This window comes from Manis javanica, chromosome X (assembly GCF_040802235.1).
Source record: "Manis javanica isolate MJ-LG chromosome X, MJ_LKY, whole genome shotgun sequence".
Lineage (NCBI taxonomy): Eukaryota > Metazoa > Chordata > Mammalia > Pholidota > Manidae > Manis > Manis javanica.
Window position 1 is genome coordinate 3,467,448 of NC_133174.1, and position 22,065 is coordinate 3,489,512.

The 22,065-nt window shown below is 50.3% G+C and overlaps 1 protein-coding gene across 3 annotated transcripts in view; it reads right to left on the reverse strand.

The window, feature by feature from the left end:
• Positions 1-22,065, reverse strand: part of PUDP (pseudouridine 5'-phosphatase) — a 166,909-nt gene that overhangs the window by 107,600 nt on the left and 37,244 nt on the right. For 2 of the 3 annotated variants that reach the window (XM_037013475.2, XM_037013473.2), the window contains 2 exons: positions 21,829-22,058; positions 3,140-4,619 (listed from right to left, as the gene is read on the reverse strand). In XM_037013475.2, coding sequence (XP_036869370.2) covers positions 4,443-4,619; positions 21,829-22,058 — 407 coding nt within the window. In that variant the 3' untranslated portion in view covers positions 3,140-4,442. Of the gene's footprint in view, positions 1-3,139; positions 4,620-21,828; positions 22,059-22,065 lie in introns of those variants that run through there. The other variant, XR_012127522.1, reaches the window with a different exon arrangement.

Here is a 22,065-nt window from a genome sequence, read left to right on the forward strand (position 1 = left end):
CTAATCCTCGTTAGGTGTGTGGGCTCCATCCAACTCCAAGTCATCCCCAGGGCCAGGTCGTTTCCTGTTTGTCCTGCCATCGTACTAGGGCCCTTTAGCCCCCGAGCCCTGGCCTGTGGTCGCAGAGCCGGTACCTGGACAGGACTCACGGATCACACACATTGCTAAGAGTGCACCTTTACGTTTGCTTTTATGCCAGTGACCCTGAGTCGTGAGCCTGGGAATACTGCAAGAGACAACGGCTGAGAAGTTTACAGACACACAAGCAAACTCCAGACATGGGGTGGGGGGGATTTACAAGGTGCAGATGCGATTAGAACAAAGCAAGCGATTGCTTGGAGACCATGAACAAATCTTCACAGCACGTTCATGCTCCCGGAGAGGAGACAGGTGGCCTTCAAAGGTAGGACCACCCAAACTACCAAAGTTGGATAATAGAAAATGCATCTTTAAAGGGGAAAAGAAGGTGAACGTCAAACCAGAATTCAATATCCAGTGAAAAGATCCTTAGAAAGAATGGTGAGAGAAAGACGTCTTTAGACATACAGCAGCTGAGAGATGCTGTCATCACCAGACCAAATCGTTGAACATTAAACAGCATTATTCACAGGTGGGAATTTCTAGAACAATGACAAAAGGTCACAGTTAGCTTGATTCTGCACTTCTAAGTGGAATGTCTATTTCACCACCAACTACAGTATTGACTTGGCTTCCAGAGAAATAGGTATTCTCTGTACTACTGAAATACCGATCCGGTTTATGAACACTTTGAATAAGAAATGCATGCCAATTCTTTCCTGATGTAGATTCTGAAAACACACCATTTTAAGTGACTTTGCATAACATGACGTCACCATCGTTTGGCAAGGGTCTTAATAAGTAATTGTTTATGAGTCTGTGTTGCCATGGTCTCATGTTTGTTAAGAGACATTATAGAATATAAGTATTCTTTGTAATTTTCAAGCCCTAGAGAAATATACTATTAACATTACGATAAGTAATTGGACCTATTTTCATGTAAAAATACTCATTTCATATACAAAGCTGGAGAAATTCACCACCTTGGGAATCGTTTGTTTGCAATAAAGAAAAGAAAAGCTTTACTACAATGCTTTCATACTAAGGGGACTTTGCACAGTTCCTAATGACTTTTTGACGGGAACCCACCATAGCGTGGGGAACAAGGAAGAGCAATTAACTCCTTTATCCTTCAAAAACAACTTGGGTCAAAAGATACACAGAAAAATTTGGTTGATTCAAGGAGTAATCAAATCAGACCAGGCGACACAATGACCTGGTTGTGAGTCTCACGCTTCTCCTGCCCCTTAGTGTGCAGACTTGATAAATACCCTAAGATCCAGTCTTATTCAGTTGTGTACATCTGTATGCCTGGCACATTGTATGCAAGCAGTATTTCTTGACTTACCCTGGATGACAGTTTTCCTGATGAAAAGTTACACCCAGTGGAAGTATCTGTGGTTAATAGAGATAAAAATCAACTGCTTATGCGTACAAGATGCCATCTGTGAAAGACACTGATGGGAAACCAGAGTATATTGAGATATCCTGAAGACCTGCCTTCACAGATAACCCTGAAGATGTGTATCCATCAACACATGTTGTTAAAAACATCTTTCATAAATCAAGTGTCTCCAATCAACAAAAACCAGGTGAGAATGCTACTGGGACCCTGAAACTGGGAGTGTGTCTGCCACTTTGTACATCATTCATAATGGGCTTAGTATTCTCATTCCATGTGCAACTTCAATCTGTTCTTCACACCAGTGTGACAGAGAACTCACTACCCCTATTTCACAGGGAAGAAAACTGGGGTTAGAAATCCATAAAACAATGTGACACAGCTGTTTAGCAGCAGCACTGAATTAAAGTCTAATCTGCAATCTTTTGCTTTTCAACACTTCATTTCCTTCACAGAAGAAGAAGAAGAATTCTAAAGATTTCTGGTAATAGACTTTGGTCAGGAATCATTCATGGAAAGCCAAGAAGGTCTGGACTTCAGCCTGTGGAATGGCAGCACAAAGATAATGTTAAACAGAAGAGTCAGTACAGACAGGCTAAAACTCAAACATTCTTCAGTATGAAACTTGCTAGCGTGCGTCCATTTGCTTCTGAAAGTTGGAACCACCACCCAAAGCATGCCAAACTGTCAGTTATGTTCAAGGAATATATAAACCGCGGTAGCTAAACACTGACTACTGTTTGCACAGCACAACAATTCCTATTCTTTAATAAGAATTCCCTCAAGTGCAAAACAGGTGTCTTCCAGGACTTTTTGCTTTTATAGAAATCACTGAACTCCAACTGAGGACTTATTAGGTGGAAAGACTCTAATAAGTAGTAATTAGCTAGTTCTCCAAAGTGTTCCACACAGGTGGAATTAAGCAGCGATTAATAGTGTCATCTGTCGGGGGGGCTGTCATCAGTAGCACGAATCCTCCCAAAGGATGTGCAATGGGTAAGCAAAGAGTAGCTGCCAGTTAGGGAGGGCCTGCATCGCTCCTAATAATGCCTGCATGTCCCAACTAGGACAGACGTGAAATGAGCCAAGACAGAACACCGACTCTTCATACTTCATGCCTTCTGCACTTCATCGTTATGTCTCCATGAAACTGACAGATTACTCAGTGGAATAACATCTCTAAAGCGTAGTGAGGAAACTGATGCAGGAGAATAGGAAAATGTGTGCTTTGGCTAAGAGCAGTATTTTCCCTGGTACCAAAATACAAGGGTTTCACCGCAGCCTTGCTTAAAACAACAAAAACAACATGAAGGCACCTGACATCAAATATACTCTAGAGGAAAACATACCCTGATCTAGATCTACATCATTTACAGAGGCATTAAATCTCCGTACACTATTCATGCAAAATGGTTTAGGGATTAGAAAACAGCAACATTAATATTTGGAAGAACAATAAGCCAAATCTCACAAGCCACCGTTCCATAGAGAACGCATAGTTTCTGTAGGCAAGGGTGCTATGGTTCACTTATATATATTTAATACCATTTTGCAGTGTGAGTACTGTTTAGTCAAAAAAAAAGTCAATTAGTCCTATTTACGTTTTACATTCATTAGAATATGTAATTCCTTCTTTAAAAAGACAAAACCATACAAACATAAGGTGAACAAGTATCAAAGACTTTATTCAACTCAATTAATTGGTGAGGGAACCAGTAAGATGTTGCAACCAGTTCAAAGCGAATTGAAGTAGGTAAGGAGATAGGCAATCAAGAATGCTGAAATGAATTTGCTGAACTGATGCAAAACCGATCAACAAGCCATGGCAGTCATCCCACCAGACAATCACACATATTACTATGGTTTTTCTACAACTTACAGAGTTGAAAAATTAGATCAATGACAATCATGAGAGAGGCCACCGGGAATGGTACACTGAGCAGGAATACCCCATGACTGTATTTTCCCATTTTCAATGCCTTTGCCAATTTTACCATCACAAAAGGCTGAGTACACCTATTAATAGGGATCAATCGCCAAAGTGTAATGTGTGATACGTTACTCCAAAAACGTGTTATGGCTCTCAGGCATACCAAGTATACATTCTGAAATGAGATATTTGCATCAAAGAATGTATTAGAAAAATAAACTTTCTTCAAGGAGGGAGTTTTGTTTTTTATTTTTTGAGGTAGAAAACATCCTCACATGTGAACATGTGCCTAGATATAAAATGCAGGCTACATTATAGGCGCTCTAAAAGGAAACTATTAATGACATGGCTCAGAGTTAGTCTCTGAGCAGAGGCCAACACAGACGTTTTGAGGGTACTAAAAGTATGTGAAGTTTGTCATAAGGAGAATTCATTTCTTAGGGCTCATCCATAATGTGGCTTTCCCACTCTGAATACAAACCAAATACAGAATTATATCTCATTTTATCAGTTGCTATTGCATGTTATAATCCAGTGGAGCAGTACAGTATATGTGTGTGTATATATAACTATATGTAATATTTACTCACATATATATACACATTATCCATGTACATATGGATATAGACATCTACATGTTGTACATTTTCTAGTTAAGGTTTAGAAAACAAAAAAGAAATGAACATAAGTGTACTTTCATTTTGTCTCAGATTAGTATTTTACATCTCTGCATGCATATATACATACATACACGCACATCCATGCACATGTATGAGTATGTATCATTTGTATGATTATCATGTGTTTATTCAAGTAGGGGATAGGGTCACTGACATGACAATTCTGATCTCTCTTCTGAGCTTTATCTGCTTTCCGTCCAACCGTCAACTTTCAATTCAGCACCACTTTTGAGAGAGCGGGCCAAGCCCACATGGCATGAGGGCTGAGTTCAATCTGGAATGAGAGCGCACTTGGTGATTTCTTGGGTGGTGTGGGTCACACAGCGGCCACCCAGAGCAGCACCTGGACCTGTCACTCATAGGGTGGCAGGCCGAACAGCTCGGGCTGGAAGTCCTGCAGGGAACCCAGCACCAGGGTCGCCTTGGATGTCAAGTCTCGGTGTAAGTTGGCATCTGGAACCATGACCACCTGCATGCCCGCTGCAAGGGCTGCCTCCACCCCGTTGGGAGCATCTTCAAAGACGAGGCACTGTAGGGTGAGGAAGAAAAAGAAGGTTGAGATGGCCTTTTCCGTAACGAGACATTCAGGAGTTTTCACTATCATCACCCCAGCCGGCTTTGTCACTGTGCAGAGGGAGACAGAGAGGAAGTGGGATTTTCCCAGGAACTGTGGTGAGGACCCGGTCCCGTGGGCTTTACTTTACGCTGATACTCTAGACGGGCGAGGTTTCCACTGCTGCCGCTAAAGCATTATCGGATGTGGTGCAGCTGGGCACAAGATGGGATTCTGGGTTTTAAACTTTATTAGAATCATAAAATCTGTGCAATTAATAATTGAACATTCAAAGCATGAGAGGAAATTGTGTGGGGGGAAAACCCATGCTTTTTAAACATAATTTCAGAGCTGGTAATGGTGCAGGTACTGCAGCTTGGAAATTACATGCTGAGGGTGTTTTAGTAAAATATTCAGGCCCCGTGTGAGCCAACGTTATGCAACGAAAATCTCGTTAGCACTAAGATTGAGTGCCATGCGCGGGACCTCTTCGGCTTCTCGAGTAAACCCACTTTATTACTGGAGGACTGACGCGCATTCCCCCACCCAGATTTAAACGGGGTGTCTGTGTACTTTCTCCATCAGCAATCTCCAGAACGTCCCCCATGGGAACACGCTACGGGAACGTTCACATTCGGATTTGTTAAAAAGAGACTTGAAGTCTGTCCATAGGTGAGTGAGCGTGTCATCTCTCTGTCATTCTCCATCCTGGGAAAACGCACATCTAGAATGCTTCCCTGCAGCCCTGGAATCACACACTGGACGTGGAAGCGGGTTCATAAATCCTTTTCCATTAAGATTCCGTAGGGCCAGACATCTGTAAAGAGGGCTCCTCCATCACGGGCAGCAGATGCTCATGGGTTCCCACCGTTCTTAACTGCCGGACGACTCCTGGGAGTGGCGAGGTTGGACCCTGGTCTCCCCTCACCCCGTGTCCCCCACCCTGGTCCCCCTGCCTTCATTGTGATGCCTAGTCCCTGTCATCAGCAGTGAGTTGGTTGCCTGAGAACTGGCGGCCTGGATGGGGCTGCTGGGCACTAGCCTGGGTACAGCTGGCGCTGGGAGCGCTGCGTCCTGATGCCCTTAGGTCAGTGGGAAGCACCCCCATATACACACACTTGCCCACCCACCCCCTCCCACACACACACACTCACAGAGTCAACTTAACACACGCACGCCTAGTCTTTCCCGCCGGTCTGCTCTGCAGCAGGTACACTTTGTCTGCCCCCTTCTTCCCTTCCGTCTGGGGCTGAGAAGGGTGGTCGGCTGCCTCACTGTAGGGTCAAGGCGAGGACCAGAGCTGTTCGAACAGGTCGCAGGGCCATGCCGGTGCCCAGCCGCCTGCAGGGAGTGAGTGGGCTGGCCTGTCCAGCAGGCAGGACTGGGGGCTCAAGCCTGCCCATCGGAGCAAACTGCACACAGTCCCCCTGCCTTCCTCCGGAGAACTTCTGGAGCCCCCCTGGCTGTTTTTTAGGCTGTCTGCTTCCACGGAGAGATGCTGTCTCCATCTGAGGGGGGGGAGTCACTGCACTCAGACCACCCAGGTTGGTTTTCTTAGTCATCTGAGCAGGGGCCTCCTGCTGGTGGTATTTCTGTCCCTGCCTTTTTAAAGCTGCGTCCCGATCACATTCTAAATGTCCTTGGCTGCTTTGTCTGGGGCCATGGATAGGCACTTACATGTCCAATGACATTTCATTTCTGAAATAGCAGCTTGTTCTCTGAGGATTTGGAAGCTTTGTAAAGTCCACCTGAGAAACTGCCTGGGGCACAGGAAGAGACCTTGGGGGTCCCTTGGGGGAACTCTGCTTGGCTGGAGTCATGAAAGTCACTTACTTTGGATTTGTGTGAGGCGTCTTCTGAAAAGCAGGGTGGGCTGGCAGCAGGGAAAACTGGCGGCGCAGAAACGGTGGCACTTGTCAGAAAGGAGGCCCAGTACCTCCACCCCCATCTGAGACACTGCGGATGCCCTCCGCACCCGAGAGCTCTTTGCAAACACCACTGCTTACACTCCTGGAAGTAGGACGAAGGCCGTGGGGTGATGAGCAAAGCTTTACAGGACTTTCTGGCTGCGATACAGGGAGTCACCCACAGGCCCCCTTTCTGGATATGTCACTGTTTCCTAGGCCATGCACGTTTTATTGGTTTCTCCATTTCCAATCCTTAATTTGTCCCCACCAGATTTTAGAATTAACAATCCAAATACAGCATCTGCCAGGCATGGGCAGAGGGCGAAGGAACGTGCTGAGTAAGACAGCCCCGAGAAAACACCCAGGATGTTCGAATGCCAGGGCAGGTCAGCCTCGCTGATGCCACTGAGGCGACAGGGCACCGCGCAGCGAAGGGTCAAAGGAACGTCAGTGTGCGCAAGCGTACAAGGCAGCGACGATCCGGGGGGTGGGGAACACAGCAGGCTGGTGTGAGCGTCTTCATCCCCAGCACCATGGAGGCCGCTGATTCCACAAGGTCACAGGCGACTGCGGTCTCTGATACTAAAACAGGCGTGGGTCACGTCAGCCACAAAAGAACCACTGAGCCCAGACAGTGTGACACACGTCACTGGAGCCCAGTGTCCCGTCTGCACCCTCCTTGCTGCTGCCTCGTCACTAGCAGTTGTCACAAGGTGCTTTCCATGGACGTCAGCTGGGCTCGCACGCTTCACTTCAGCTGACGAGATTCAGATCAATAAATGTGGAGATGTGAAGAGAGCACGTGAAGTTTTCAAAAGCTAACTGACTGCCTATGGGAGGTGGTACATGCTGGGAATGTGGCCCGAAAACTCAGCAAACGGGGGCGGTACAGGAGCGAGCCTTTAAGGAGGGCAGAAGCGCCGGGCCTCCACGCGCGGGTATGTGGCCACATCTGGTTAAGAAAGCAGCCGAACGCAGGGCAGAGAACAGACTCCAAACAGGACCTGTTCACATGGAACCGGCCCAGTGCTGGGTCTACAGAACCACCCACCCGCAGGCTGCACTTGTGGTACTGAAGGCTCAGTGACCCCACTCCATGTGCGCCTGGCTGGAACTGTCCACGCCCTCCTGCACCTTAGGGGCCGTACAACCGCACAGCAGAACGACTCTCCTGGGAAGCACCTGCAGAAATGTCCCCAAATGCCTCTTATGTCATCCTTATTCTCCATGTCTTGGCTCCTAAGATCTATGTGCTTCTAAGGGCCACTCAAAAGAGAAAAGTACCCAGTGTCTGAAAACCTGGACATTTTAGGAATATTCACAGCATGGCTTATCTATCTATTGAAACCAAAGAATAAATCTTTGAAAGTTACCCAGACAGTCTCTGCCTATGACTCACAGGACTCAAGCATCATGAAACCATTGAATAATATAAGCTAAAATAACACAGCTTGTATCTGCACAAATACAACGGGGAAGTGTGCTTGTGCATCCAGATACCCAGCATCTGCCTGCAGTTTCTCTCTGCTCCACGCAGCTAATAGGAAGCTTCACTGGTTGAGCAGTAATTACCCTCTCATTCCCCACCTAACAAGACTTCCACTGGTCGAACGTCACCCCCACATTGTTAAGTGCTCCATTCCCTCAGTGCCAGCCCCGCCAGCCCCACCCTGCTCTGAACGACTCCGCTGGCCCCTGAAGTCATTACACCCACTCATAATGCATGACTTCTGTCCAAGCCCTCTGGTCTCTGTGAAGGACGCTCTCCCTCTGAGTAAAGGTTCTGCAGCACTGCCGGCAGGCAGGAGGGGCTGGCGGCCCAGGACACCCTTTCTCCCTACGTCACGGGGGTCATGGGGGCATGCGTGTGCATTTGCACGTCTGTATCACCTAATTAGTGTAGTGATCTCTTGGTAGCACAGGACACGTACTGGGTATTGCAGGACACATTTCCATGACCTCAGGGAAGTTTCTGGGCAAGGAGAATGTTCTCGCAGCTGTGTTCACACTCACCTGGGTGTCCCTAGGCAGGGCTGGGTCAGTCACAGCCTCACAGGTACCCAGCAGGGAGTGAGCATAGGGACACCTGCTCAGTCAGGGAGATGGCCAAGTGTCCTGGTACACGAAGTGGGTCATTAAAGGGCCCCGGGGTGCCCCAGCTGGAGGAGAGCAGCGGGCCCAGTGCCCTCCTGTCATGGGTAAGGGGTCTGGGTCAGGGGAATTCAGAGGTATGCTCAGGGTCACGCAGGCACGCCGGTGACAGAATTCAGGAAGGGCCCGGGTCCCCAGGATGCCACGCTCTTCTCGGGTTACCCAGTGGAAGGCTGAAGGCTGAACTATGTCTGAATTCCATCTCTAGGAGAGCAAATGAGCTGAAGTAACCTGTAGCTGGAGGGGCTTCATTCAGACAGCAGGGCATTTCCAGCTACTGAGGAGGTGGAGCATCTACGGGTGCCATCTTTCATGGTGCTGAACCTGCTCTCTGAAGACTGAGGCTCAGCAGCGCCCTGGGAGGCAGCCGATGCCCATATCCTTCGCCAGGCTGCTCAGCAGGACCACTGGAGGGGTTCTTGTGCATCTTGCACTGCAACTTTCTAGGAGGAGCATCATGTGACTGAGATGCTGCGTGTCATACCGAAGGTCTGTGTAACATACTCTTTGTCTGAGAGTGGGGGGGCCTGGATGGAAGTGGGTGGGAGCAGGGAGGGGCTTCAGCAGACGGAGCTCGATGCAGGACACGCTGGAGAGGAAGGCAACATGGTCCCAAACCCTATAACGTGTGGGGTCCTGGGGTGAGGGGTGGGGTCGGGGTGGGAGGGCCAAGTGCAGCGATGACAGGCGGGTGAGGGGCTGAACGTGGGCCGGGCATAAGCTGGAGATGAAGGGGAGGGGTCATGAGGGGCCGGGTGGCTCTCCACGGTGTGCAGGAGACCCAGGCTCTGGGGACAGGGCCGGGCAGCAGCAGGGCCCAGGTGAAGGACCTTCCCAAAGAAAGGCCATCAACGCAGTGACGGTGTACAGCCGCCCAGAGGTGTGCTTGGTGGCCGGGCCCCCCATCCCAGGTAAAGGCTTACGCTGGGCCCCCGCTCGTGAGCCCTCCCGTCCCTCCTCACGAGCTCAGGGGAAGGCACCCACCGGGGAGAAGCCCCCCTCGGTCCCACCCCGGCTCGCTCCCAGCCTCCGGGGCAGCACGCTCCACACCGACTTCAGACTGCACTTGGTTTCTTTTAAATAATTACAAGTTACATGGTTTTCTGGAACAAATGGACTTCCCAAATGTGGTTCTATCACCTCTCAGGAATAAAGATTTCCCTTTGCAAAATGCAAACTTGATAGAAAACCACTTCACGTTCATTTTCGAGACTCTCAAAAAACCTGGACTTGTACAATGAACACTTCTATACCTCAAAAACAGGCCCCATGCCTAGAGCCATGTGTGATCTGAATACACTCACTAAAAACAAGAATGTTCTGCTAAAACACCACTTGTTCAGTTAAAACTTGCATCGTATCACTTCTGGCAGGGTTTTTCCCCACACATTAATTTGCAATATTAAGTTCAGTTTTCAACTTGTTAGGTATCAAAATTCCCAGGAGGCCTTAAAATCTGTTTTTTGGTTAGCTTTCAGTCAGCAGCAGTCATATGAACAGTTAAATGTTCGTCTCCATGTTCTCTGCCAGGGAATTACCTATAAACAAGGGCCACGATATTGTGAGGCTGCACAGGCACATACTTTGTGAGGTTTATTGAAGTGTGTTTAGTGTAATTCTGTAAAAATGACTGGTTTACATGTATTTTGTCATTCGTAGTCTGCATTATTCACATGCCCACCCATCAGGCATGCAGGCATCCATCCCCGCCTATCTGTCTGTCGGTCTGTCTTCCCACCCACCCACGCACCTACAGGTAAAGCACACCTAGTTGTGGTGTGTTCCCTGCACAGTAGGGTCTGACCTTGAGCTCCCGAACCCCTCATGCATGACAGAGCTACTGTCTTATCAAATAAACTTTGGTCTGAAAAGCAAACTACAAAACCAGTACTGACAGAAACATATTCCTAACGAAACCCTCCAGACTTACCAGGAAGCAACATAAATGAAACCACCACTGACTTGACTCCCTTTTCTTTTGAGAAAAGGCTTGGAAGAAATTTAGGATCTTAACCCCTTGGCGGGAATGGGTGGGGAGCTTCCTCAGGAATTCTCTGCTTCAGTGATTCATGAAAAATCCATTGTGAGGCACTGGCGTGTCCACTGTAAGGTGTAGGCATGTAACGTAAGAGCTGAGCAAAGGACGTTAACACAGCTCAGGAAATGTCTTCTAACATTCTCTTCAGCTTCTGTGTCCACCAATTTGTCAGAAGCCACTGAAAAGCCCAGCAAAGCTCTCAAAGGCACTCAGTGTTGTAAAGATTTATAAAACAAGTCTTACCACTGTGTGAGAGCGTTTTTCTTTTCCTGCTTCCTCTATGTACTCAAGTAAATGTGTAAGATCGCCCCAGTCTTCCTTGGACTTCTGCTGATACCCATGATACACAGCATGATCTGTGCCCAGATTAAGTTTTATGTGCTAAGTGCTAAACTGTGACATTGTCAGCCTCTTGCAGATTATTCACTTATATGACTAACATGCCTAAGTATGTGCTACGGGCTGAACCGTGCCCCCCAAAACTCATGCTAAACCTAAACCCTAATCCCCAATGTGAGTGTGCATGGACAGAGGGTCCTTAGGAGGACTTTAAGGTTAAATGGGTCAAAGGAGGGCCCTAATCAGATAGGATTAGTGTCCTTGTAAGAAAAGGAAGGGAGAGGCTGCTCACCCCCATGTGCAGAGAAAGGGCCCTGTCAGGGCAGGGAGGCTGGGACACAGTCCTTCCCAGAGACCCAGCCCTGCCAGAACCCGGATGCAGGACTTCCAGCCTCCGGAGCTGTGGGAACGCCAGTTTCTGCAGGTTAAGCACCCAGCCTGTGGTGTGTGGTCAGGGCGGCCCGAGCAGGCTACCACACAGCAATAAGCTGCACTTAACCTCCAGTCCGTGTTCTCTGGACGGCACACCTGCAGCCGCACTGCTGGGAACTGCCTGTGGCTCGCGGGAAGGGACGGACGCTGCCTCTGTGGCAGGGCTCCACCACTCCCCGGGGCGGCACAGCCACGTTCCACCTGCCCTGCGAACAGGTGCTGTGCAGGCCGTGTCAGGGGTCATCGCAGGGCAGGAGGTACCACGCTGACCCATGGGAGTGACGCTTCCCTGTAGTCTCCATGCCCTGCACTGCTACTACGGGAAATGACAGCCCCCAGGGAGAGCCGGAGGGATGCACTGTGCCTGCAGGGGACTGAACGCTTCATCGCCGAGCCAGCAGATGGGTGAGACTCACTGCAGGGGAGCACGCGGCACGGCACCTCGCAGGGGTCTCCAGTCTCGGGGAGCCACACCGCTCCTAAGGGCCCAGCCACCTGATCATCCTGCAACTCGAGGTGTCTGGGGGCAACGCCCTGAGGGTTTACCTCCCGCGGACGCCCTCACCCTCCTCCCTGTAAACATACGAGGTGCCGAATCCCCAGGTGAACGCCAGTTTTGACCCACATGGTCGCAAAGCCAGCACTCCTGGAAATGAAGGTGCTGCATTCCAGCTGAGGGTGGCAACCGTTTCACTTGTCTCTCATTGCCCCCATTAATGTCCAATTCTAATAAACTCCCTACTAGGTTGTCATCTTGCTTCCAGAATGTTCTTTGAAGCACCCATCCAGGGAAATCTTTGGCAAAAAGGAGATTCTGTGCATTAGAAGAAGAACTGGACAGTCACTATTAACACAGAAATGGTCCAGAAGTACTGTCATGGGTAAATGTGTTGTTTAAACTTTGCTGAATTTGTTTCCTAAGTATGGAAGTTTTTCAGAGGAAACCAAGAAATGTCCTCAAAACCAGGGCTCGGAGGAATGCATCTGGGGCAGGTGTTCGCTAGATACGCCTGACGGGGCATGATGCGTGTGAATGCAAATGCAATTTACCGTCCACATTTTCGGGAAGTGTTCTGAATCTTCCCTTACACACTGACTGTAATTTAAGGTGCTTACAATAAGCCAAAGCACAGATGGCAACTCTTGGCTTCAACATGTCTATCAGCTCTGGCATTTAGGTTACACTTGTATTTCATTAGAAATGGCACTGGGCGCAAATGCAAGGAGCTTGGAGTGGCCCCCTTCCTCCCCTGCCTGCTCAGATGTGGGTTCCACCGAGCACCCCAGATAAGAGGCACTTCAGGTCACCGCAGCGTGTGTCCTGGTTAATGTCCCTCTCCTTTACATGAACTTCTTCTCAGTCTTGGCATACAGAGGAGGCATCTATCCTTCCATTGGCAACCTGGGATTCACGTGGAGCCTTCTTTGCAAGAGTAACTGGGACAGGGTGTGCTGAAGAAGAGTGAGGGGGGCGCTGGGGCATTGCTGGGCAAGCCTGGGGATGCTGGCAGAGGGCATCAGAACACTGGTGGTGGGCAGTTGGGAAGGGATGAGTGGCCAAGAAAACCCCAGGATCTGGGTGCAAGTGACAGGTCAGCTGCACGGTGCCGTGCAGAGCAACCCTGGAGGAATCGGCAATCTGAGCCCTAGACAACAATCTAGAAAAAGCCCAGGGTGCAGAGGAAGGAAGCCCAGGGCTGAGTTGCTGGAGGCGGCTTTACTCCTGCAGCAAATATAATTTCAACAAACCCTGATGGTCTCACCCCATTTTATAAGAGGGGAAGGTGAAACTCAGATTAGGCATTCTGGTAGGCAGATGGCCCTGAGAGGTCCACGCCTTACTGCCAGGATCTGTGACTGTGGCCCTGTATGTGGCAAAAGGGTCTCTGCAGATGGGACTCAGGTTATGAATCTGAAGGTAGGGTGGGTGTCCTGGCTGGACGGGTGGGTCTGGATTAATCAGCGTGCACTGAAAGCAGGGGCACTTTCTCTGGCTGGAGCAGCAGAGATGCTGCAGAGGAGATTCAAAGTGCAAGAAGGTTCCAATGCACCCTTGCAGGCTCTGAGATGTACAACACAACAGGGGAGGCCTGCCGGAGAAAATGATGGGGGCCAACGGAAGCCAGCAACAACAGGGGGCCCTGAGAGGCCTATCCTGAGAGGAGCTGGATTCTGCCAGCTCCTGAAGAGCTTGCAAATGCATTCTTCCCAGATCGTCTAGACTGGAACCCAGTCCAGCCAGCATCTAGATTCCACACTGGGAAGACTTGGACAACGCAGCTATGCCACGCCTGGAATTCTGGCCTCTGGAACCCTGAGGTTTCCAGCCGTTGACTTTGTGGTCCTCTCAACGGCGAGGATGGAAAATGAGCATATGCATAACTAGGCTGATGTTAAGCCTTGGAATTCATGTCGAAGGCTTTCTAAACATACCCAGCTATAGATGCTGTACCTCACTGTTGAAAAAATAAAACAAAATGCAACCAACGTAGCCTCTGATTAGGCTATGAGGCCTCCAGCTAATAAAACAAAATGTATGTTCCTCCCAGAAAATGTCAAGAAAGAATATGCTCTAATTCACTACCAGCTGAAAGAAGGCACTCTGCAGATTCCCAAACCAATGGCCAAGCTACTTTATTTCTGCGGAATTCACACCCCAGTTCCTGTGCCTTCACTGGGAGTGATGTTTTGTTTTACAAAACAGTCAGGGATTCCATTTAACCCAGTTTATGACCACAGTACGTGACGGGGTTACAGACTTTCAAAATTACGAGAGTACTGAAGAACGGCTGGCTCAAGATTCCCTGCACTCCACAGAAATTAGGACCCCCTGATGAACAGTTCAGACAAGCGCTAGCCAGATCTGGGCTTGAACTGGGGTGACCAGGCCCGACTCAGTTCCCAGGACACAGAGACCGAGACCTACAACTGGGATGGTCCCCACCCAATCAAAATGACCTAGTCGCCTGGTTTAAACAGACAGTGGTGGGGACACCCTTCATAAAACAGAAAACCACCTTTGAATTGGTTAAATGCCATCCTTGGAAATTACTGGGGACTACTGACCCAGTTGATTAACTTAGAAATAAATAATTAACTTGGAGATCAATTGGAATCACTAAGTTAGTATATGACAAATCCAGAGTTTCAAAACCATTCTGTTCATTATTGCTGCCTAAGGAGCCTTTGAAGACATTCCCGGCCCCCCAGATCCAAAGGTTCCCTTGTGATATGCCAGTAATAGAGGCAGAAAGCTAAGGTGGGACCCTGGAGTAAGCAGGAGGGGAGAAGGCCGGGCTGAGCGGTGTGCCTGCCACGGGGCTGGGGGGAAGAGGGGGCGGCAAGATGGGACCAGAGCCTAAGAATGGTGCCGCAGCAGTGTTTTAGAAACATTAACAACGCAAAGGCCATCGACTTACAAAGAAACCCTTCCAGGGCTAGTTAAACAGTCACTGGCCCTTATTCCTGCAGTACTATTTATATCTAATAGGTGTATCGGAGGGCACACGTTTCATTAATATTTTTTTGGAAATCCAAGATACAGCTCATCTTTTTAAATATCTGGGGTTGTGCCCACTGTTTCCTTCTGTGATGGTGGCTTTATGTAGACAGGTGATGTGCTACACAACATCATGATGGCCTAATGAGAACTATCATTCTTTGAAACCGCTGATATGTGAAGATTTCACACCCTCATGCATGGATATACACAGAACTGAAGAAACCGCTTAGCAGTTATACTGGTGCCACCCCATTACAAGAATAAATTATAAAGGAGTCCCTCAACTAATGTTCTAAGTCGTGGTAACAAAGAGTTGCTCCTGGCATATCGTTTCAGCATTTACATTTCATTTGATATATGTGTCCTGTGTGTATGAATCCAAAGAAGGAGAACAAACTAATTGCCTAGGAATCTATTTGCGAGACGTCTCAGTGAACAAAACATCACCCGTTGATACAGTGTGACGCTCCGCGTGGGTTAATGGTTTTTGGGATCGCAAAGGAAAGTCGTGTCGCCATTGTTTTTGTTTATTCAGTTCAGCTGATCTGTCAGATCAGCTAGGAAACTATCAAGAGCATTACCATACTTGATTTTGCAATGAACATGAGCATCGTTCAGTGGGTCTGGGAAGGAGAGTGTGTGGGAGGTAGACCGTATTTGCTGTCCCAGGACATTGGACCTTTCCCACCATTCCGTTAGCGATTGTGATTACGGGTAATTATGTTTTTAAATATTGCAAATATAGTATTCTATGCCGGTGAGTTGGTGTATAGCTTGTTTCTTAGTGACAACTGACAAAATCTACAAAAGGCTGTATCCATAAGAAAGGTGATCATGCATGCATGTTTTTATTTCGTTGGTGCCGCCAGCAGGGGAGACACTGCCAAAGGTCTGGAAGATGGGCAGAAGCCATCTGAGTTCCTGAGCACAGAGGGGGGCACGGGGCGGCAGGTCTGGATGGGATCTGCAGAGCAGCAAGCCACGGGGGTGGCAAGGGGCTGGGAGAACCTGGGCAGAAAGCAGTAGGTGCCAGGGCGAGTGGCCTTGGGAAAGAGGAGAGAGGGCTGAAGATGCGGTGTGAGACAGGGCCTGAAACGCGGTCTTGAGAGGTCCCTGGGGCAGGCCACGGGGCCAGCTGCTTAGGAGGGAACCAGGCCAAGGACAGCAAGATGCCCTAAGGCCACACGGACGGTGGAAGCACCTGGGCTGAAGTCCGGACTGCCGAGCCACAGGCAGGAAGCGAGGAGGCTGCGGGAATGCAGCAAGCAGAGGGCCTTATGTGTGGCCAGCTAGACACTGAGCATTCAGAGGCGGCGGCAAGAAGGTGACAATAGGGTGTTTGGAAAAGGAGAACAGAGACTTCTTGGTGGTGAAAGGGGTCCAGAACATGCCACAGCGGCGTCAGGATTCTATTGAGCCAAAAATATTTGAGAATGAACAGCTGTACAAAGAGGCTTTGTCTCAATTCTCCTTATCATCCTAAAAGCAAAGCCTCCCTAAAGAATTCATGCATTTTAAATCCCCTTCCTGGGAGTTTCACAACCAGGAAAGGTTCACTCTGGTGGCTGAAATCAGCACAGGTCAGCACCTGGATAAGAAATCGCCTAAACACTGTAACATTGTCTTAAAACTATCACATCTCCCACTGGTTCTCCTAGGAGACCGTTTACTTTCCCTAAGTCATTTGTTCCCCCAGCACCGTCCCGCTCGCTCGCTGTCTCTCCCCAACCCCTATTAAGATGATGTGTAAGCTCCAGATTCTAACTGCCTCCTTGAAGCACATTTTTCTGTAAACTTCCAAGTAGATGTCAATAAACTGTCTTTTCTCTATTAACAAGCTCTTTTGTCAGTTTCATTTGCAGGCCCCTCCTGAGCGAACCTCAAGAGTACAGGAGACACCTTCCTCCCCAGCCGTGGGATCTGGGAACGCAAAACAGTCTTGCCCACTGGCCCTCAGGAAGGACACCAAGCTAAGCCAGATTCAGTGGAAGAAGAAGAACGGGGAACTGTGAATGTAACAGTTGAGTTTCTGTTTTTGGTGAAGGGAGGGCCTCGTACATGTGGCTGCAAGAGCCATGAAATAATACTGAAGCCCAGTGACCAGAGGCGCTAGCACTGTGCTCGGTGGGTGACAGGAGGAGAAGGTGGTCACGAGGCCTGGGTGGTGATGGCAGAGAGGCAGGGTCCCTGCAGCCCCTGGGGGTGGCGGACTGCAGTGTGGTAACTCTCCTTCCCCCAGGAGACGCTCCGGCATGGCTGTGCCGCTGCAGGGCTGGTGGGGAACAGGAGGCTAGCGATGTCAGTCCACCCACAAGACATGGGCCGGCACAGCTCAAACGTGAGTTCCAAGCCAGACATGGCCAGTGCATCCACTGGTTTCCGTCCTTCTGGGAGGTGAACAAGTTCTTCACAGTCGTGAATGGCGGCAAGATGCTGACAGCCCACACCTGTGCCCAGATGTGGGGACATGCACAATGTAGGAGAAAAACAGCTCCAGGGATTGACTTTTAAGTTAACCTGTGTCTTTGTCAACAGGTTATGTACAATATACTAATGGCCTTTTCACATATCGGTAAGTCATCTCAGGTGATGACTCCTGTGACAGGGGGAATGGTCTGAGGTTTAAGATGAAGACACCACACAGGTAACCAGAGTCACTGGTTAAAATGGACATACTGTGTTGTGTATGCTCTTATGGTGTGTCAAAGTTCCATGTGTAGAACTTTCTTAAAGACAAAACAGGTAATTAAGTAAAGAAAAAGCCCTGAAACTCAGCTCTTGACATAAACAAGAAAACTAAAATATGCAAAGTAGCGATTGTTATGCTTTTTAAAATGGGCTTCAAGTTTTACTTGTAGTAAATATCAACCCAAGACATCACATGTCAAAGTGCCATCATTTTATTTTTGAACCAAGTTGTGCAGTTTTGTGCCTAAGAACTCAAGTGGCAGAAGTCACACAGCAGGGGGCCGGGGAGTGACTGACTCCCCATGTGGCCCCTCCACGTGCCTCGGCCTGGCGATGTCCCGTCACCCACAGACACAGGCCAGCACAGCTCAGACGTTAGCTCCAAGCACCCCGCCAGCCCCCACAAGTGCGTGTGCCGACTGTGAAGTTTGAGCGCGATCCCCTGCACCCCTGGGGCTGCTGCTGCGAGGCCGGGGCGCCCTCTCACGCGGGAGCCTCCACGCGTGCTCATTAGCGAGGACTGGCTAAGGGCACGCGGCAAGACGGCCTTATCTTTGTTTACTTTGAGCATGGAAGCGTGATTCGTAGGTAACTCAGAAGGAAATGTTTTCAATGAAAGTTTATTTAATGCCGTTCTCTAAGGCACTTTCTCCTAGTAAAAGTAACTCGTGCCTTAAGAGGAGGTCCCCCTTTTCTACTGCTTGGTTTCTACTACTGTGCTACCACTCTTACTGCACCTAATTAATGTGGTGACACCCACCACATAAAAAATTCCCAAGAGCAACTGTGAGAGCCTGTAGCGACTTAATTATCACATGAAATGCCCTTGAACTCGGGAGGCACACTAGCAATGTGTTCGTACCAATGAGAACACAGCAGGACAAAAGCATATTTCAACAAGCCCCTTGGAAACTGCTTCCTGTGTTAGGAAGACAAAACGCAAGGAAAAAATGAGGGGTTCCTCCACTACAGGGAGCCCGTTAGTATCTCCTTTCAGTATTACAACATGCACACTGTGTGAGGAAAAAGCCCTTAAGCCTTAACTATATTTGCCTAAAAATTATGACAAGAAAGGTTTCACTTCTGCAAGACCATCACAGCCATAAATAAACATGGATTAGTTACAAGGGTAACGTCTGGAACACGTTCAGAGCCAAGTTCCTCTTCAGATCTGTAATTGCTTGCTTTTCTTGGCCGGGTCTGAAACAAACGCTGCTAATGAGAAGAACGGGGAAATCAGGCCTTTCTGCACGGTGCCTCCTCAGGGGGCACGTCCACAGGGGGAGATGTGCAGGGGGTTCTGTGCACGGGGGAGGTGTGTGTGCAGGGGCTTCTCTGTGCACAGGGGAAGCGTGCAGGGGTTTCTCTGCAAATGGCCTCGTACAAAGTGAGCACATGCTTTCCATACAAATTCTGCTCCCTACACACTTGAAAACTCAGAACTGTCAGGTTTCCATTAACATGGGGCTCCTTGCAAATGAAGGTCTGCCTTAGCTGGAAGAAACGTGACATCCTCTTCCTTTTCTGCCTCAGCCCCACACACAGATCGCAGCAAGGCAAGTACCCTGTCCGATCTTTAGGAGGAAGTAAAGGCCGGACTGAAAGGCGGTGTGTCCGCTCTGAACCACGCTGGGAATCCGCTGGTCCAGTGTGGCACCTCGTAGAGAAAACGGGAATTTCTGCCCAGGATTCCCGCCTGGCCTTCAGAGCACCCACTGCGTATATATGAGAGCCTACTCATGAGGGCAGGGAGATGTTTACCAGGTCCAGAGCGGCTGGGCAATCACAGGAGTACGGGCCCACGGGAGGGGTGGAGGGGAAACACCCGTTCTCTCAGTTCCTGGTACGGAATAGGTCGGGCGTCCGCCAGTCACCGGGGACCTGCCTACAGGGTACCTCCCGGGGCCAGGAGGGCAGGGAGCTCAGACCGCGGAGAAGGGCAGCCGGCAGGGAGAACAGGCGAGAACGGCAGCTGGTGTAGGGAAGCGGGGGGCTGCGGTGCTCGGAGAGGATGAGGCCTGTGCTGGGGGGGCAGGACAGAGCCGCACAGGGCCAGGAGAGCCTGAGACCTCCCGCCCTCAGAATAAACGGGGTGTGAACCCCTTTTTACCTGCCACAACTTGCTTTTGTGTTTATTCAGTCAAACCGAATTCAGCAGGAAAGTGCCACGGGCGGGGAACACACCTAACCTGAACTTGTGAACAGATAAACAGCAACTTGCACCAAACAAAAAACGGCATTTCTAAAAAGAGGAGGGCTCTACAACCGGGAGGCATGAAAAGATTCTTTAAGGAAGAAGTTAGTTCTTAGGGAAAAAGAACACCTTTCTGTGTAATTTGAGCGGGATGCCAAGCACGCAGACATACGGATGTTCTGACTTAAGGACCAGACACACTTTCCACCCAGGAGCCCCTCTCAACCACACCTAAGTTTAGGCTCATTAAGTGACCCCTCGCAGGCCGTAGGCGGCTTCATGACAGGGTCAGGTGGCAGGAAGAGGCATGACTAGAAGCCTGGAACTTCCAGCCCCATCCCCTGGCCCCCACGCGCAACGATACAGTCACCAATGGCCAATGACATAATCATGATGCCTAAGTGATGACATGTCTGCAAGAAACCCTAGAAAATGTTCTTGGAGCTTCTGAGGTGACGGGCACACGGAGGTGAGCCCAGAGAGGGCAGGAAGCTCTCACCCCTGCTCCCCAGACCTCTGGCCCCAAGCACATCTTCCACTGGCCTGCTCCGGAGTTATACCATTTATCATAAGTCAGTAAACACCAGCGTTTTCCTGATTCTATGAGTTATTCCAATATATGATTGAAACTGTGACAGGGGCTGTATGGGAACCACGCAATGTGTGGTTGGCCAGGCAGACATGCGGGCAGCCTCGGTACCCCACTTGCGGCTGACGTCTGAAGTGGGGGCAGTCTCGTGGGACTGAGCCCTCCACCTGTGGCTTGTGCACTGACCCCAGGTAATTAGGGTTAGAATGCAAGTGAGCTGGGGAACACCCAGCTGGCTCTAGGGAGTCGGGAACAGTGCAAGGGTCCCATATTTTTACAGCCTCTATGGGTCAGCGTGGTAAGTTAGACCTTGATCCAAAAAACACTGCAAAACACATCATTCAAACGCCCCAGCCCCTGGCTTCCTCGGAAGCAGGTCTGAGCGACTCTCCCAGAGCTTGCCAACTGCCTAGCGAAGCATCAGCACCATCTCTGGGTCAGTCCTTAGTGACAAGAGGCCACGGTGAAGCACTTCTCTGCACCTGAACGAGCCCTCCCACCAAACAGCCAAGTCCCCGGGAACAAGAGCCCTGGGGGACGCGGCAGCGCCCATCAGCCCCGGTCGCCCGCCTGCTGCTGCGGCAGCGTCACAGGTCACCTGCAGGAACCCCGCGCCGCCCTGTCTGGGCACCTGCAGGAGCGGACGGCTGAGGCTACGGCTCCGCACAGCAGCCACTGTGTGGGAGGAGCGTCCGGAGCAAAGCTAACAACGGCCGCCCACTCACGCTCAGCGGGCTCCCAGCAGCACCACTGGCCCCATGTCCCCTATGGACCCCGCGGAAGGAAGCAGCCAAAGAGGTGGGAGGGGCAGGGCAGTCGCCAAATCCCCAAGCCACCCACTCCCAGTGCAGAAGCAGGCAGAGGCCTGGAAACGTCATGGTAAAAAGCAAAGGTCACTGTAAGCAAAACCTTGTGAGCGACAAAGAGCCACGTGACCAGCCTGGGGGGGAAGGGGCAGGGAGGGCATCGAATGGCTCGAGTGAGGCGGGGGCAGTGCGACGTTGATTTGCATCTGCACTGCGGCAAACAGCTCAGGCCTGCTCATGACACATGGGGACGCCAGGGCGCCACCTCACCGAACGCCCCCTTCCTGCATGGCGTCCCCGGGGCAGTGTTTTGTGATGAGCAGGCTTTCTGCGCATCCCAGATGTCGGGCGGTCTGGCTGGCTGGGTGGCTCTGCTGGCTGCACGCGGTAGCGTGCAGGGATGCCCTGTGCGCCTCTCACCCGGGGACCCCCGACCCTGCTGTCTAGGTGTGGGGGGCACGCGAGGTGGCCCTGAGCACAGGGACCTCCAGGCTGGGCCACGCGCCCGAGCTGCCCCTTCCCGCGCCCGCGGGGCTTACCTTGTCCACCGGAGCAGGAGGCACAAACCTCTCTGCGCAGGTCAGAAATATGTCAGGGTGCGGTTTCCCGCCCCTCACTGCGGGGTCGTCGCCCAGGACGACGTGATGAAACAAGCCAAAGAACTCCTTGTGTCGGCTGGTCTTCATCTCGAAGGAAAGGGCCCCGGAGCTGGTGGCCACAGCCACGGGCACGTGGTGCTTCCGCAGATGGTGGATCAGCTTCTCGGCCCCTGGGGG